Source organism: Scleropages formosus, chromosome 17, assembly GCF_900964775.1.
Source record: "Scleropages formosus chromosome 17, fSclFor1.1, whole genome shotgun sequence".
NCBI classification, from domain to species: Eukaryota; Metazoa; Chordata; class Actinopteri; order Osteoglossiformes; family Osteoglossidae; genus Scleropages; species Scleropages formosus.
In genome coordinates this window covers 15504796-15518669 of record NC_041822.1, presented here as the reverse complement: position 1 = coordinate 15518669, position 13874 = coordinate 15504796, and the positions used below count along the sequence as shown (strand labels likewise).

General features: G+C 40.6%; 1 protein-coding gene across 4 annotated transcripts in view; it reads left to right on the top strand.

Moving 5' to 3' along the window:
- aopep (aminopeptidase O (putative)) overlaps positions 1 to 13874 on the top strand; it is a 62517-nt gene that overhangs the window by 6094 nt on the left and 42549 nt on the right. For all 4 annotated transcript variants that reach the window (XM_029259497.1, XM_018759423.2, XM_018759424.2 and 1 more), the window contains one exon: positions 11570 to 11759. In XM_029259497.1, the coding sequence (XP_029115330.1) occupies positions 11570 to 11759 (190 nt within the window). The remainder of the gene's footprint in view (positions 1 to 11569; positions 11760 to 13874) is intronic.

The window sequence follows — 13874 nt, the reverse complement described above, 5'->3', positions numbered from 1 at the left end:
CCTCACACAGGACACAGCTATTTGTTTTGCAGTAAGACTATCACTCATCACTATACCACCAGTTACCTTCTACTTCTCACACTTGATTTTGAGATGTCTTTTGACAGATTGTAACAGTCTTGTTTAGTCTGCTAATGAGATTGTTGAAAGTAATGAGGCATTAGAGAGAGATGTATAATATAAACCACAGACTGGTGGTTTTGCCTGTCAGTATTTTGTGGGTCCCTGTCCGTGGTCCATTCATACCTTTGTGTATTTCTTTTTTCTGTCTTGTGTGTGAGAAAGAGAATCACAGAGCAACAGTAGAAGCAAGAGAGAGAATATAGTGTTATATATTAACTAGAGATTGACCACTCATAGTTAACACAGCTTTGTACTTCAGCCACCATGGAGATCCACAGGTTTACAGTTTCAGCCAAAATTTAAAATGTATTTTTTGGGCTAAGATTGAAAATATATTAAATGCAAAGGCTGTAATGCTGAGTGTTCATAGGCCAGAGTGTCCATTGCTGGGAAACCCAAGATTAAACAAGGAAGCCATTCAAGATGTCAACTTTACAATCTTAGCAGTCACAGTTGGAGGAAAGCTGTTTGTAGCTAGCAAAGTATGGTCAAAGAGATTTTCTTTCATTGCATTTTTTGATTTCCATGTTTACTGTCCCAGAGTTTCCTGTTTACATTGAGGAATGTAACGAATAACTTAGTCTTGCCTAAAAGACAAAAATAAAACTGCACGTACATTCACTGAATGTAAGCAGGCAGGACAGTGAAAGGAAGGAGACCATTTTTGGTGAATTTTGATAGAGCTAGGCAGCACCTGGGTGGTCATCACAAGCACCTTAGTGTTTTCTCCTGGACCTCCCTGTTTCAGTGCCAGATTAAATGAGGTCATTACTCTGAGCTCTCGGCAGGAGTTTGTCATTCCAGTGGATAAGACTGTGAATAGAGCTCTGGCCTCATGCCATCATTCTAGGCATACTCACCTGCCAAAGGTGAGCACAAGGTAAATGGACACATGGACTTTTTTATATTCATGTAGATTAAATTTTATTTTATTTGAAAACTGAAGGTGTTGTACTATGAAAACATTCTTTTTGGAGGTGTTTTCCCGCCCGAAATACCAGGAGTACTCACTGGAACTAGGCTTCCTTCCAGGGTGGTTTTCACAGTAACGGGTGACTGGTGAATAGCAGCGAAGTGATCTTCATCAGTTGCTACGCCACGTCCTGGGGCTGGCATTACGACCAGCTTCACTAATCAAATCTCATAACTGGGTTGTATGTGGGTGGGAGATGGTCAGTGAATAAATAAGGGAGTTGAGGGTGGTGTAGGAGTGGGGGTTAGAGATCTGGGCTGAACGCAATCCCCCAGGATGTGGGAGAGGATGTGTGGATTAAGCAGAGCAACAAAAGCCATTAGCTCCTGGAAGGACTTCAGACGCGGGAGATATTTAATTTGAACGTTGAGAAGTATGTGGGCCCAAGTTTTGGGGCTGAGCCAGCTGCTGCCGCTTTCATGTCGTCCTCCCGCATTTACTGTGGCCTCCTCCTACGGTGGGAGGGCAGGAAGTGAAAGATTAAGAAGTCGAGTAGGGACAGGCCTGACTGACTGGCCCTCCTTCTGCTGCTGTGTGTGGAACACACACATTTCACACACGCATAAACACACTGTAGGAATAAGGTATATGCTTAGTGTGGTTTGTCCAACAAGTTAAAGAAATGCTCTGAAGGACATGACTGCAGAAAAAGTCATGACATTTACCAAAGTTTTACCTAACAAATGTTTGTGGAAGATGGCATTTCTTTTTCTTGACTTTTGTTGAATGTTTACTATATAATTATTTGTTACATAGGGGACACGGTGGCGCAGTGGGTTGGACCGGGTCCTGCTCTCCAGTGGGTCTGGGGTTCGAGTCCCGCTTGGGGTGCCATGCGGCGGACTGGCGTCCCGTCCTGGGTGTGTCCCCTCCCCCTCTGGCCTTACGCCCTGTGTTGCCGGGTAGGCTCCGGTTCCCCGTGACCCCGTATGGGACAAGCGGTTCAGAAAGTGTGTGTATTTGTTACATGATTGACTGGATAAAACATTGACAGATCTTTTTCTTCTGTTCCTTTCAGCATCTTGTTTTTTCTTTCTCCCATATACCCCTATGTCTTGTAGCGTGTGTTTTGGCCGATAAATGAAGTGACATTTATCATTACAAACAATACTATTCAGGGTACCTGGCTACAAACTATTTTGTCTAAAATTGATGCTTAAATGATTCCCAGTTTTTCAAAAGCTATAAGCACCACTTTCAACGTTATAAATGCATCATAATATTTGGGATGCTCATGATAGGATGTGGTTCATGTATAACCTGCTGGATTACTCCCATGTTGATGATGATAGATAGTAGCCAGGTGGTGCTTCTGTGGCTACTGTTGTTTCATTTGCTGTAATTTATTCATTAGTAATGGTTTTCTGTGGTCAGTCCCACGCTCTTGGAAACCTTTTTCTGTAAAACTCTTTATGTCTCCATTCTCACTCCGTACAATCGTACACAAGTGGCCTGTATGAAAGTTCAGTACTGTACCTTATTGAGAATTATTCTGATTACATTTCAGAGCAAAAGGGAGCTGTATGACTTTTGGGTGGGTTCGTTGTAATTCCTTAAACATAGCATTTGCTGAAAAAATGATTAAACAGCAATAAATACTTTCTGCAGGTGGGGTTGGACACACAGATTTGCTGTACCAAAATTGCATACTCAGTCTAAATTGGATAAACACACACAGTAATGGTTGCACATCAAAAAACAAGCAGAGCAGTGTCCTTATGGATGATACAGACACTGCATACACACGTTATAAACATTATACGCATTTTCATGCTTCATGTACCAAGTATATACACAGCCATGCCTTTTTTAGTGAATAGGAATGCAAATCATTGGAGAAAGCCTCTTGTTTTACAGTGATTTTTCCAACTGAACACCCCCCCACCCCAATATATGAGTGAGTTCTCTTATAGAGTGCACAGACCTGATTGTGCAGAAATATTCCTCTGAGAACTCAGTAAAGCTGTTGATGTCCAGTGATGGCTAAGTGCTGGAGCCCAAACAGTGGTATCCTCACCTGCTGTTTCTCTCCTGGACTTCTGTAACAAGAGAACGACTGACATGGTTTGAGAAAATGGTTGATGACAGACAGATTTAGATGATAAGATATCTTGGCACAACAGGATGTCTTGGTGGAAGACAGGTTCACCGTTGTGGTATCCTGGTGATGGAGCACCTCACCTGAGAATATTTTGGCAAGAGAGGGGTTCACAAGAAGAGTTTCTTGGCAAGGGAGAGTTTAACCTGGGGGTCATCTTGGAGAGGGAGAGCTTCATTTAGCAGGCAGGTTAGTCAGAAAGCGCTGTAACTGGAGGGAATTTTGGCTAGAGATGACTTCACCTGGTGGGTATCTTGTGAAAGAGGGCAGTGGTTTGTAAGCTATTTTGACAAAAGAACACTGCAACTGGTAGGAGATCTTAGCTGATTGCTGAAAGCTCCTTCCAAGAATATATTGAGTTCCAGTAGGCTGCCAGGGGACTGGTCTGAGAGGTGGACCCATCCTTTTAATGGGATTTAGTGCCCCTCATCAAATGGCTGCCATGTATAACTGACTGTAGGGTCTACTGGAGGAGCTTACTACTTCTGGGTTTAGTATTTCTAGATACTCTGAAAGGAAATGCAGAAGACATTTGACTACTGGGTGTGACTAAATAGGGGCAAATATTGAGCCAAAATGATATCCATAGCCATGTATTAAAACATTTTTGTTGGGTGTGTTACTGGGAACGTGGATTTTAAATGTTCTAATGTCTGCCAGCACACTTCTCAGTTTGGTGGAGAAGGGAGCTCACCTGGGAGGCTAAAATATTTGCCTTTAGTGGTCCGTTTAAGCTACATTTGATGTGAATTGTGCAAGAATTTCAAGGTCACCTTGTTTCTATTGTCCTTCACCCATTGTTGAGCTGAATCTGCTATATGGAGAGGAAGTCTCCTAGCCTGGTGTTCAGTAAACAGCTAATTAAAAGGTAAATCTGCAACTAGAATACCTTGTCCCCCATCAGTGCAAGAGTTTTCCCAAGTCTGTAACTAGGGGCTGTGTCACAAACAAGGTGCTGTTATCCACATTTTGGCATAGCTGTCTGTATTTCATGTTTACCATGTGCACTCCATGAAGCACATCATCTCATTTCAATCGCTGACTATGCTTAGAGAAGTCACACAAAATATAACCCAAAACTTAACACATTTTTATATTACAGTATATGTATATTTATGTATTTAAAAAATTGCAAAGGATACTAATCCAACTCATGTGTTTAGGTGGACAACTTACATAAAACAGCCCCAGTTTGCCACCACTCTGTTAGCGTTTTAGTTTGTTCTTGGTATAAAAACTTTAATTTTTTCAAGTAGATGAATATAGTTGTGAGAACTTACATTGTCCTGCACCATACTTTGAGAACAGCTAATGTAAGGATTTGGAAATCAGTAAACTGTTCAATTATGATTTATGAAAAAATCATCAGTGCTTTGTAGAAAATATGGAAACACCTCTTCATTTTTAGTTTTCTGAGCGATTAAGTTAGTGAAATGACTCAATGGAGCTGACTTCTGTGTCACAGAACTGTATAAGGACCTACTGGAAAAGATCAAATAACTTTAGGTGAAAGAAAATCCTCCTTCTATCAACTGTGCTTCGGCCCCACCGGAATCCAGCACAAAGCACAAGAGAATAAATTTGCCACTTTCGGAATGCGCAGTGGAAGGTGAATTCAAGACTGCGATAGAGCGATTTGAATATTCTGCCCCGCAGTGTTGATGGATTTCCTCTCCCGCCCTCCTCTGTTCTCACTCAAACAAGATCATCAGGTAACCCAAGAAGTGTGCGACGGGGCCTTCAATTTTAAAGGGGACCTCTGCATGAAAGGCGCTCGTTAATCAAATCGCTGGGCGATGAGGTGTTTCTTGCTGCGAGTCTCTTAAAGGCTCTTTCTGTTTGCCGTTGCACAAAAGCTCCTGCCACTAAATGGAGGGATGTTGTGCTTGCCTGCACCCAGAGAAAAAGAGGAGCTGGCTGAACTTCTGCGCAAACCATAAAGAGCTCAACAGTTCAATTAATGCTAAAAGAAGAGGCTGGCGTTCTCTATGGAGGAGACTTTTTTTTTGGTCATGCTGACTACGACTTCAGCTCTAAAATGTGCAGAGGTTCTCCATCTGCTGTATGGTTCCTGAGCATATTTTCACTTCGGTGGTGATTGCTGTTTTCAATTTACTATCTTGCCATTTTGAAAGTGGGCTCACATGCTTTCTCCATTTGTGGGCCACATTTCCTTGATGTACCCAAAGTATATGTTTACATTTCTGCATGTTTTCTCCTTTGTGGATTTCTGAATAAAATCTTTTTTAAAAACTCCAAGGATTTAATAGATAGTTCATCCTTGTTTGGGCAGAATGTTTAAAGTACTGCAATCAACTGCCTCCGTAAAAAAACAATGCTGGCTTTCGCTTCTACTTTGGTAATATTTGTTAGTTGGCCTTCATGTAGCCAGTCCATGAATGTTTATATTTTTGGTCACTTTGGTGAATAAGGTGTGTGGGCTGATAACACTACATAGAGTTCATTGGAAGTTGCTTTGGAGAAAAGCGTCTGCTGAATAAATAAATGTAAATTTAATATTGACTGTTTCCTGAGGGTGAGCTTCAGTATGCAGGAGATTCCACAAAGTAGATATATGCAGCCTTAAGTAAACTAATAGATGTATTTTTTAATCCGACAGTCAGACTACAGTTGGTCCTTGGTTTACAGCACAGTTCCATTCCAGCAACAATGTAAGTCGACTTTGTATTAAATTGAAAATCCTCTTACGTAAATCATAAAAATCATAAGGATATATAATTTAGATGAATTCAGAGCTTTGACTTTTTAATATTTGTTTGTTTTTTTCACAAATTTCAAGTTTTGTAACATGAGGACTATGTACAATTGAAACTGTATTTGAAGAACTCTGACCCCTTCACTCCTGTAACTTGGTCTGTACTCTGAACGTGTTTTGCCAGAAAGTGGATGACTACCTCATTCTGCTTTAATCCTGTGGAAAAATCTAAATTCTTATCACGCCATACCGCTTTGTTAGCTGTTAGTGACACTAAATGAAGAGCTCTCTTGTCAGAAGTTACTCTGTGTTCTGTGGTTATGGATTCTGAGATTTATTACCTAATCTGGCTGGCTCTGTTATTATCCCATTTATAAAGCTTGATATTTTACTGACGTGATTGAGGTTAAGTACTCAACTCTACCAGTGTACTCTTGGGGCTTGCAGCTTTCAGGTTATAAATCTTTGTTTTAAACTATACTCTGTTACTTTATAAGTATATATTTTTAGCTTGTTTTTTTAAAATTATGTAGAATTTTGTCTTTTAATTTAGACTATGAGAGAATTTAAAATTCAACACTTATTGAGATACATATTTCAATAAAGTTTGATACTTGATACATATTACCCATTGATTTCCTAGATTTAGTTACTGTTGCCTTTTCCGGAGAATAACAGTAGTTACCCCCTACGATCCCCACTCCAGAAGGACCAACGGAAATGGGGTGGCGTAGCCGTCCTAATGAAGCCAGAAGGAAAGATTTTGTGCTTTGATTAAACATTCTCTTTACCACAATTGTTCCCATGTTTTGACAAGCCATAAATAGTATTCCTAAATGATGTAGTCCATTTTTCAAATGTTTTTAAGATCTTAATCTGGCACATTGGATTTGCAAGGCTTAATGCATGTACAGTAAACGTGGTGGCGTGTACTAAAAAGGACACCTTTCGTTCCCCAGGCCAATCAGACACTGGTGTCACTGTTGAAAGCTTCTGCGCTCTCTGGAGCAATGTGTGAGCTTGTTGTCAGAGATGGTCGGCAACTAAAAAGCAGGAGCACATTCCAGGAGCCTGTGGCCACTGTGCAAGTCGACAGTGTCGCATCTAGTGTGCTTCGACGCTGACTGAGTTCTAACCAACAGCACTTTTCACTCTGCACCTCTGAAGATGTAGCGTTAGAGCTTTTGGCCTCCAAGTCACATGACGTGCCCTAAAATGGCCTGGCATGCAGAGCCTCTTGGGTCTTGCTGGGAAGGATCAGAGAAAGCAGTCTGGGGCCTGAGTCAAAGAGAGCCTGGAATGTGAGGCATCTGAAGTCAGTCATTTTTAAATGGATGATGGTAGGGGTTTGTGCCAGACTCCGTGTTTTTAAAATACAACAACCCCACCTCAAGCTCAGACTGCAACACACAGACGGCAGTTTAACTCTCAGCAACAATTTGTCTCTCCATGTGCCAGAATTAGGAACAGTGGGAGTTTGTCCTCAGGGGCCCCTTATGACGGCTTCAGTCTCCAACTGGGTGTTCATCCGTGTTCTGCATTTTATTAACCTCCGTTTTCCACAATTGCACCCATCTCTGGAGATGAATATCTTATTGAAGCAAATCTTTATACCAACAACATCTGGTCTCATCATAACTAGTCAAACATTTCTGTATGCCTTAGCATATTGAAGTACGTCGCTACCTGAATCGAGGCACTCTTGGTATCGTGATGCTTATAATATTAATGATTGAAATGAAATAGTATGAAGCATGTGCAGTATAAGTAATAGCAGTGTGACTGGGGCAAAATGGGGGTGGGGGGTAGTGAATGTGTTTCTTGTGACCCAAATAGTTCAGTGGGCTGGTATTGGTCATGGGTTTGATGGATTCATCCCCTGTTGGAGAGTACAGCGCGCGGGTGGTGCCATTGATGAGAAACAATGGGGTAAAGGCCGTCTTTGTGTCGCACAGGAAAGAACAACAAATCTCTTGTTCTATTATTTCACAGTAGAAATATGAATACAGCAGTGGCATACAACCAACTCATGAAGCTAATTTTGGAAGGAGAGTGAACAGTGGCTCGCAGCCTTAGTCTTGCTGCACTCTTTTGTTGTAGTTTTGTATGTGTCTTTAAAATGTATGCACTTGTACCATGCTGGGTATATGATTGGTAACGAGATAGCTGCTCTTCAAAAATATTTTTTTAAAGATTAATTGTCCATTGATGGAAAATAAATATATATATATATATATATATATATATATATATGTGTGTGTGTGTGTGTGTGTAGGTTACTGCAGGAAATTGAATTGTTCATTGGAACTCCCTCATTTCCCGCATTTGACATGACCGTTTTTCCCCCTCTTCCTGAAAGAGCACTAGGCTGCATAGGTCACTTTGTCATGCCATGCCTGTGTTTCTGCCTTCTCCTGTTTTAATTCACTTTAACTAATTGAGTCAAATGCAACATGACATAGAGGGACAAATATGAAGGCTGCTCTTTCCAGCCAGCCTCTTGCTTGCCTGTCTTTGGCCCTGTCAGAGTTACTGCTGAATACTGTCCCCTCCATCGAAATGCACTTTGAGACACCAGCTTTAACGGCATAAAGCCCGCAAGTCTATCCGTACCTTATTCTGTGAGGGATAATAGTCTGCAGTAAAATTGGGCACTGTTTTGCAGACAGTGATGAGAGAATTGTTTACTGTCACACCAAAATCAGAATGTGCCAAATATTTTGATTTGCTAAGCAAACTGGCTCACCCTCCTCCAACAAGCAATAGTCCATGCAGTTTGATTGGCACTCTGTTGACCTCTAGCTATTTTGCTACTACATCCTAAGTCCCCCGAGATGCGCTTTTTGCCCCAAGGCCCGAATGGGATTTGTGACTGATAAAGCTCCCAGCAGAAATGTGCTGCTAGTTTGTATTCATCTCCTCAGCTCAATAAACCCTGAGCTGCATGCAACTCCTTTGCTGGCCTGCCCAGGCTCCTAGGATTCATGAGATCCTGAAAGATGGCAGTTAAAGAGTCTAACATAAGCCAAAGACTTGCATTCATACACATGGACTCAGAATTAGCCATACATACAGGTTTACTTATTGCTGCAAGATCATTACATTTTTTCAGATCTTTTTCAAAGGTATTTGAGTCTGTACTGGCTTCTTCGTCCTGACTACCTCACCACTGACAGAGGCTACTACCTGGTGCGGGACTATTGTAGTTTCATTCCGCATTACAGCTCTTCTCACTGTTTTTGACTCATTCGGTTGAATTCTGTTTATTTTAAAATAGCGCACTTCTAAACATGGCTGCCTTGGAGCATGCAAGATCTGTCTAAAAAGTGCAAAAGTACAATCACAAATTGATACGCAGTGGAAATGAAATGCCATCATCACAAAAACAATATATAAGCGAAAAATAGAACAACATTCAATCAGCAGCAGAAAGTTTGAATCTTCCCCTGAATATAACAAACTCAAATTTCAGAGAACACGAATGTCCCCAAAAGCCGATTCACTGTTCAGCTCTGTTAGATGTTCGACCTCGTCACTGGTAAAAGTCAGGATCTTTACTCGTCACAAAAATTAACGGTCTCTGTTTTCATCTAGAATGCCCACTTATGAACACATAATGCATGAATATGAGTGTAATCTGAATGTTGCTGTTGTACATCCTAATTATTTTTGTTTCAAATGGAGCATAATTTTCCCTCTTTTTTATTCATATGACAAAGTTTGTATATTCATGTCCTGAATATCAATATTTGATGCTGAGTCACAGGTTCATACCCCCAACAGTCCAATTGAGCAGTTCAATTGTAAGAGAATCATTTTTAAATCTGAATATGCATATTTGCACTTTGCTTATTTTGTATATTACCGTGCCTTCTTCTGCTGTCTACTTTCAGGCCATTTAACCGTAATAATCGTTTCATGTTTCAGTAGAATCTCAGAGGTCCTCAGCTTCACTGATATTCCTCCTTCGATCATAGTTGGCTCTGACTTCTGGTATAGTTCTTCCAGAAACCACAAAAGCAGGTCAAGTCCTATTTTTCCTGATGTACTTCCATATCTCTTGTGCAGGACAGGGGGGGATGGATACTGCCCTTGCTGTAGTGGTTGGCTGAAATTAGAGTTTAGTCCGAAGGTCTCATGTTCAAATCTCAGAAGGAGGCTGCAAATATTACTTTGGGGAAGGGTCTTAACTTGAACTTTATAAAAAGCTAAATACAGACTGTAGAGTGCACTCTATAAAAATTGGTAAGCAGCGAAAATCTCTGAGGTCATGCAGGTTTGGATAGTACTGCTGATTTGGTATATTTTGTTACGATTAAAGAAGGTTTACACAAGACATTTGCACTGTGAGAATTATTGGTTCTAACCTTTTGACTTGACACGTGCAGTTTTTGTGCGTACTTTGGGAGTGGTTGTTGTTTCTACCCTTTTGACTACTGAATGTGGTTTATTTCTGCATTGCGAGAATAGAAGTCATTTACACACTGTCTGACCAGTGCTGTTTTTGTTTACTTACTTCGCCAGGGGCTGCAAGTGCAATCGGTCTTGCTGAGTTTGTGTCCGAGGGCTATGGAAGCCTATTTTAATGTGTGGTCATTTTTATCATCCCTATGTAATCTGTCTTGAACAAAAAGCTGTATAAATACAGAGCCACTTCTGTACTGACTAACCATGTCGCGCATTTGCTAACCATTACGTTGGTATGCACGGTCTTGGAGACCAAATGGTAGTGGGTGCTGGTTTTGCTTCCCGTGACTGACTGAACTTTGCTTGGCATTGTCCCTTAATAAGACATTTTGTAGACTGAAAGGTCACCTTAGATCCTTTTCTGATAAATGATCTACTCTTTGCCTACTGTTACCATTTAACACTTAGAATGTGGCAACTGAGTTTTTGCACAGTGAGTTGTATTCAAGAAAGGTCTTCACAAACTAGGTGTATTCATAAATACTCCGTCCTTTTTTGGGAACAGACCTAGGTACCTTTTTGAACATTTTTTATCGTTGTTACGTATCGAAGGTAACAGTTAAGGGCACTGATATGTGGTAAAGGTTACCAGCACATTACCCGATGGATTCCAGTACCTTTCCCAATACAAGCGCTTACTGTAGTATATACTGTAGTATCCTTTAAGAAGATACCATTACACAATTCCATTATGAATACTCTTATCTCCTGTTTTTAGCCAAAACCTATTTGTACTAAAGTCCTTCAGGACACCTACATTGCTCGATGGCCAAGGGCGCATGCGTGTTAGTTTTTTGGCAAAATTACCAACTTCATTATTATTATTAGTCCCCTGAGGGTCACATGATGAAATTCTCCTGAAATGTGAGGGTGAATAAGATGAAACATGGTGCATTTTTGGTTAGACAGTTTAAATCTCCATGAGTAACATAGAAGTCTTAGTTATTCAACTTAGAGAGTGAAAAAAATGATTTTTCCAAATAATGCCTTTACCACTCTTGTCTCTTTCCTAATAACATTTTTGCTAATAAGGGTTATTGGGTTTTCATTTTACTTAAATTTATTCATTTGTACCTGAACAGACAGCTACCCATTCCCACTATCTGCCTCAACTCACTATGGTGCTGACTGTGAGGCTATCTATGGATCTGTGTCTGTGGAGCTAACTGTTTTTGTTTTTTTATCTTCCTAGCCCTCACATGGTGTTCCTGTCCCAGAGTGTGCTGACTGGCGATAGCTCACTGTGCGGAGCAAGGCTCTGCCACGAGGTGGCCCATGCCTGGTTTGGATTGGCTATCGGGGCACGTGACTGGACTGAGGAGTGGATCAGCGAAGGCTTCGCCACCTACCTTGAGGACATCTTCTGGGCCCACGCACAGAAGGTACTCCTTCCACCCAGTGGGGAAACACTGTTGAACAGATTCCACATTTCCTCTAAAGGCCCCTAAACTTTTACAAGGGTCCCGGCCTCTGACTCACTGCATTTTTGGCAACTCTTCCCAGTTGTTTGCTGCAGAGATGTAAATATTTTCAATCCAAGAATTTCTTGACATCGGTCCTGAAGTTAAATAAAGCCACCTCAATTTCTGGTTATGGTTTTTTCTTTTAATTTAAACATGTATTTGGGCATCCTCGGTGGCACGTTAGTAAATTGTGGTGTATTCTTTGATCAGGATCCAGGTTTCAATCCTCACCCATCCACAGTAGTCATCTGTGCCAAGGAAGTACCGAATACCGAAACTAAACTATGTTCTCCCTGCTAGTTTGACTTGGGTGAGATGGTTCTGTAGGGATTGCTGCTTATAGCGATACACTCAAGGTGGATTATGGCAAACTCTAACATTCCTCCCAAAAGGTTGTGTTAGCTGATGAATCAGAGCCTGCACACAAGCAGAGGTGTGTGTCTCTCTTCATCCTATTTGAGTTGGTGTGGGTGTCAGACTTTGAAGGGGAGGGAGAAAAATTAGGTCATTAGCAATGACTAAATAGGCTGGTAATGGTTTTAAGGACTACATAAACTACCATTTATGTTTGCAATGAAAGAAGAAGGAGGGCTTTGCCTTGAAACAGTTAAGTGACAAATTTCTTGTACCATAGGGTAACTTAGGAAAGTCACATTATGAGTTATTTGTGTAATTTTGAATAATAAATGATAAAGTGATACTCGTTTGCAGTACATATAAAGTCTGGTCATGATTTCACTATATATTCCATGGTCAGAAGGTTGTATTGAATTTAGTATTGCAAAAATAAGAGTCTGTATTTGATGTTTTCCCTGGCTTTTGCAGAAAGCTTCAGTCATTTGTTGAATTAATATTGTTTGGTTTGAAATCATAATTATCTCATCTCATTTTCTGTACTGCCTCTCTTGTGGAGAGTCACAATAACTCAATCAGATTAAGTTAATCCACTATACAGTACATGCTATCTGTTCTTCATGTTGTAATGAGACATATTACCTTTTCCAGTGGCAGGGACTCTATCATAAAGGGTATAAAATTTGCATAGAAATAGTAGGAGTTGAACAAAATTTTTGTATTTCTGCATTTCAAATGACTTGAAAAGCTGCTGTACTAATGTGTTTGCAAGTTGTACTCTTACCAATTAAATCCACAGGAGAACTTGCATGTATTTTAAACAAGTTTTTTACACTGAATTATCTTGTGAAATATGTGCATAATGCAAATCGGTGTTACGGCTGCAGGCACATTGTTGTTTAAGAATCCATACCTGCGATTTGGGTGGGACAGTGTTGCAGCTGGAAGCTCTACTGCCTCACAGCTACTAGGCTGTGGGGTGAGACATGGGTTCTGTTTTTCTGACTCAGTCCGTTTGGAGTGTCCATGTTCTCCCCATGTTTGTGTGGATTCAACAGGTGACTGTTCCCCTGTAGTGTCCGCATCTGAGCGTATCTTACGCTTCTCTGCTCTGTGAATGGGTAAATACACTACACTAAGGTACTTAAAAGTATCTAACATGGTAAATCACCTTGGACAAAGACATCAGCAAAATACCAATGTAATAATTTGGTTTCCAGCAGTTATACTATAGACTAAGGTACATAACATGAATTGCTATAGTACTCTGTGAGTTGATTTGAATAAAAGCAACAACTGAGCAGGAAAATGGATGTAATACTAAATATGTGGGTAAACCACAAGGGACTGAACAGTGTAAAATTATTGAACACTCTTGGGTGATTAAGTTCAGAGCAAAAAAAAAAAAAGTGAGCTGTTGCCGAAAGCTTCATTTTACCTGTATGTATGCGATAGCAAAGTAAACAACTACATAGCACATAAAGATTTTCGCATTTTTGCTCACACTCATGGCAGGCTCTTAGATTACAGGAGAGATAATCCTTCCCAGAAGTTGTTTAAAAGGAATGATTTCACCTGACGTGCAGGTATGCATGCGTTTAACCCGCGGGTCCTCAGGCACAGCAAAAACAACTCCTCAAATGAACCTCTAATGTGACAGTTGACTTAGTGTTCTTTCTT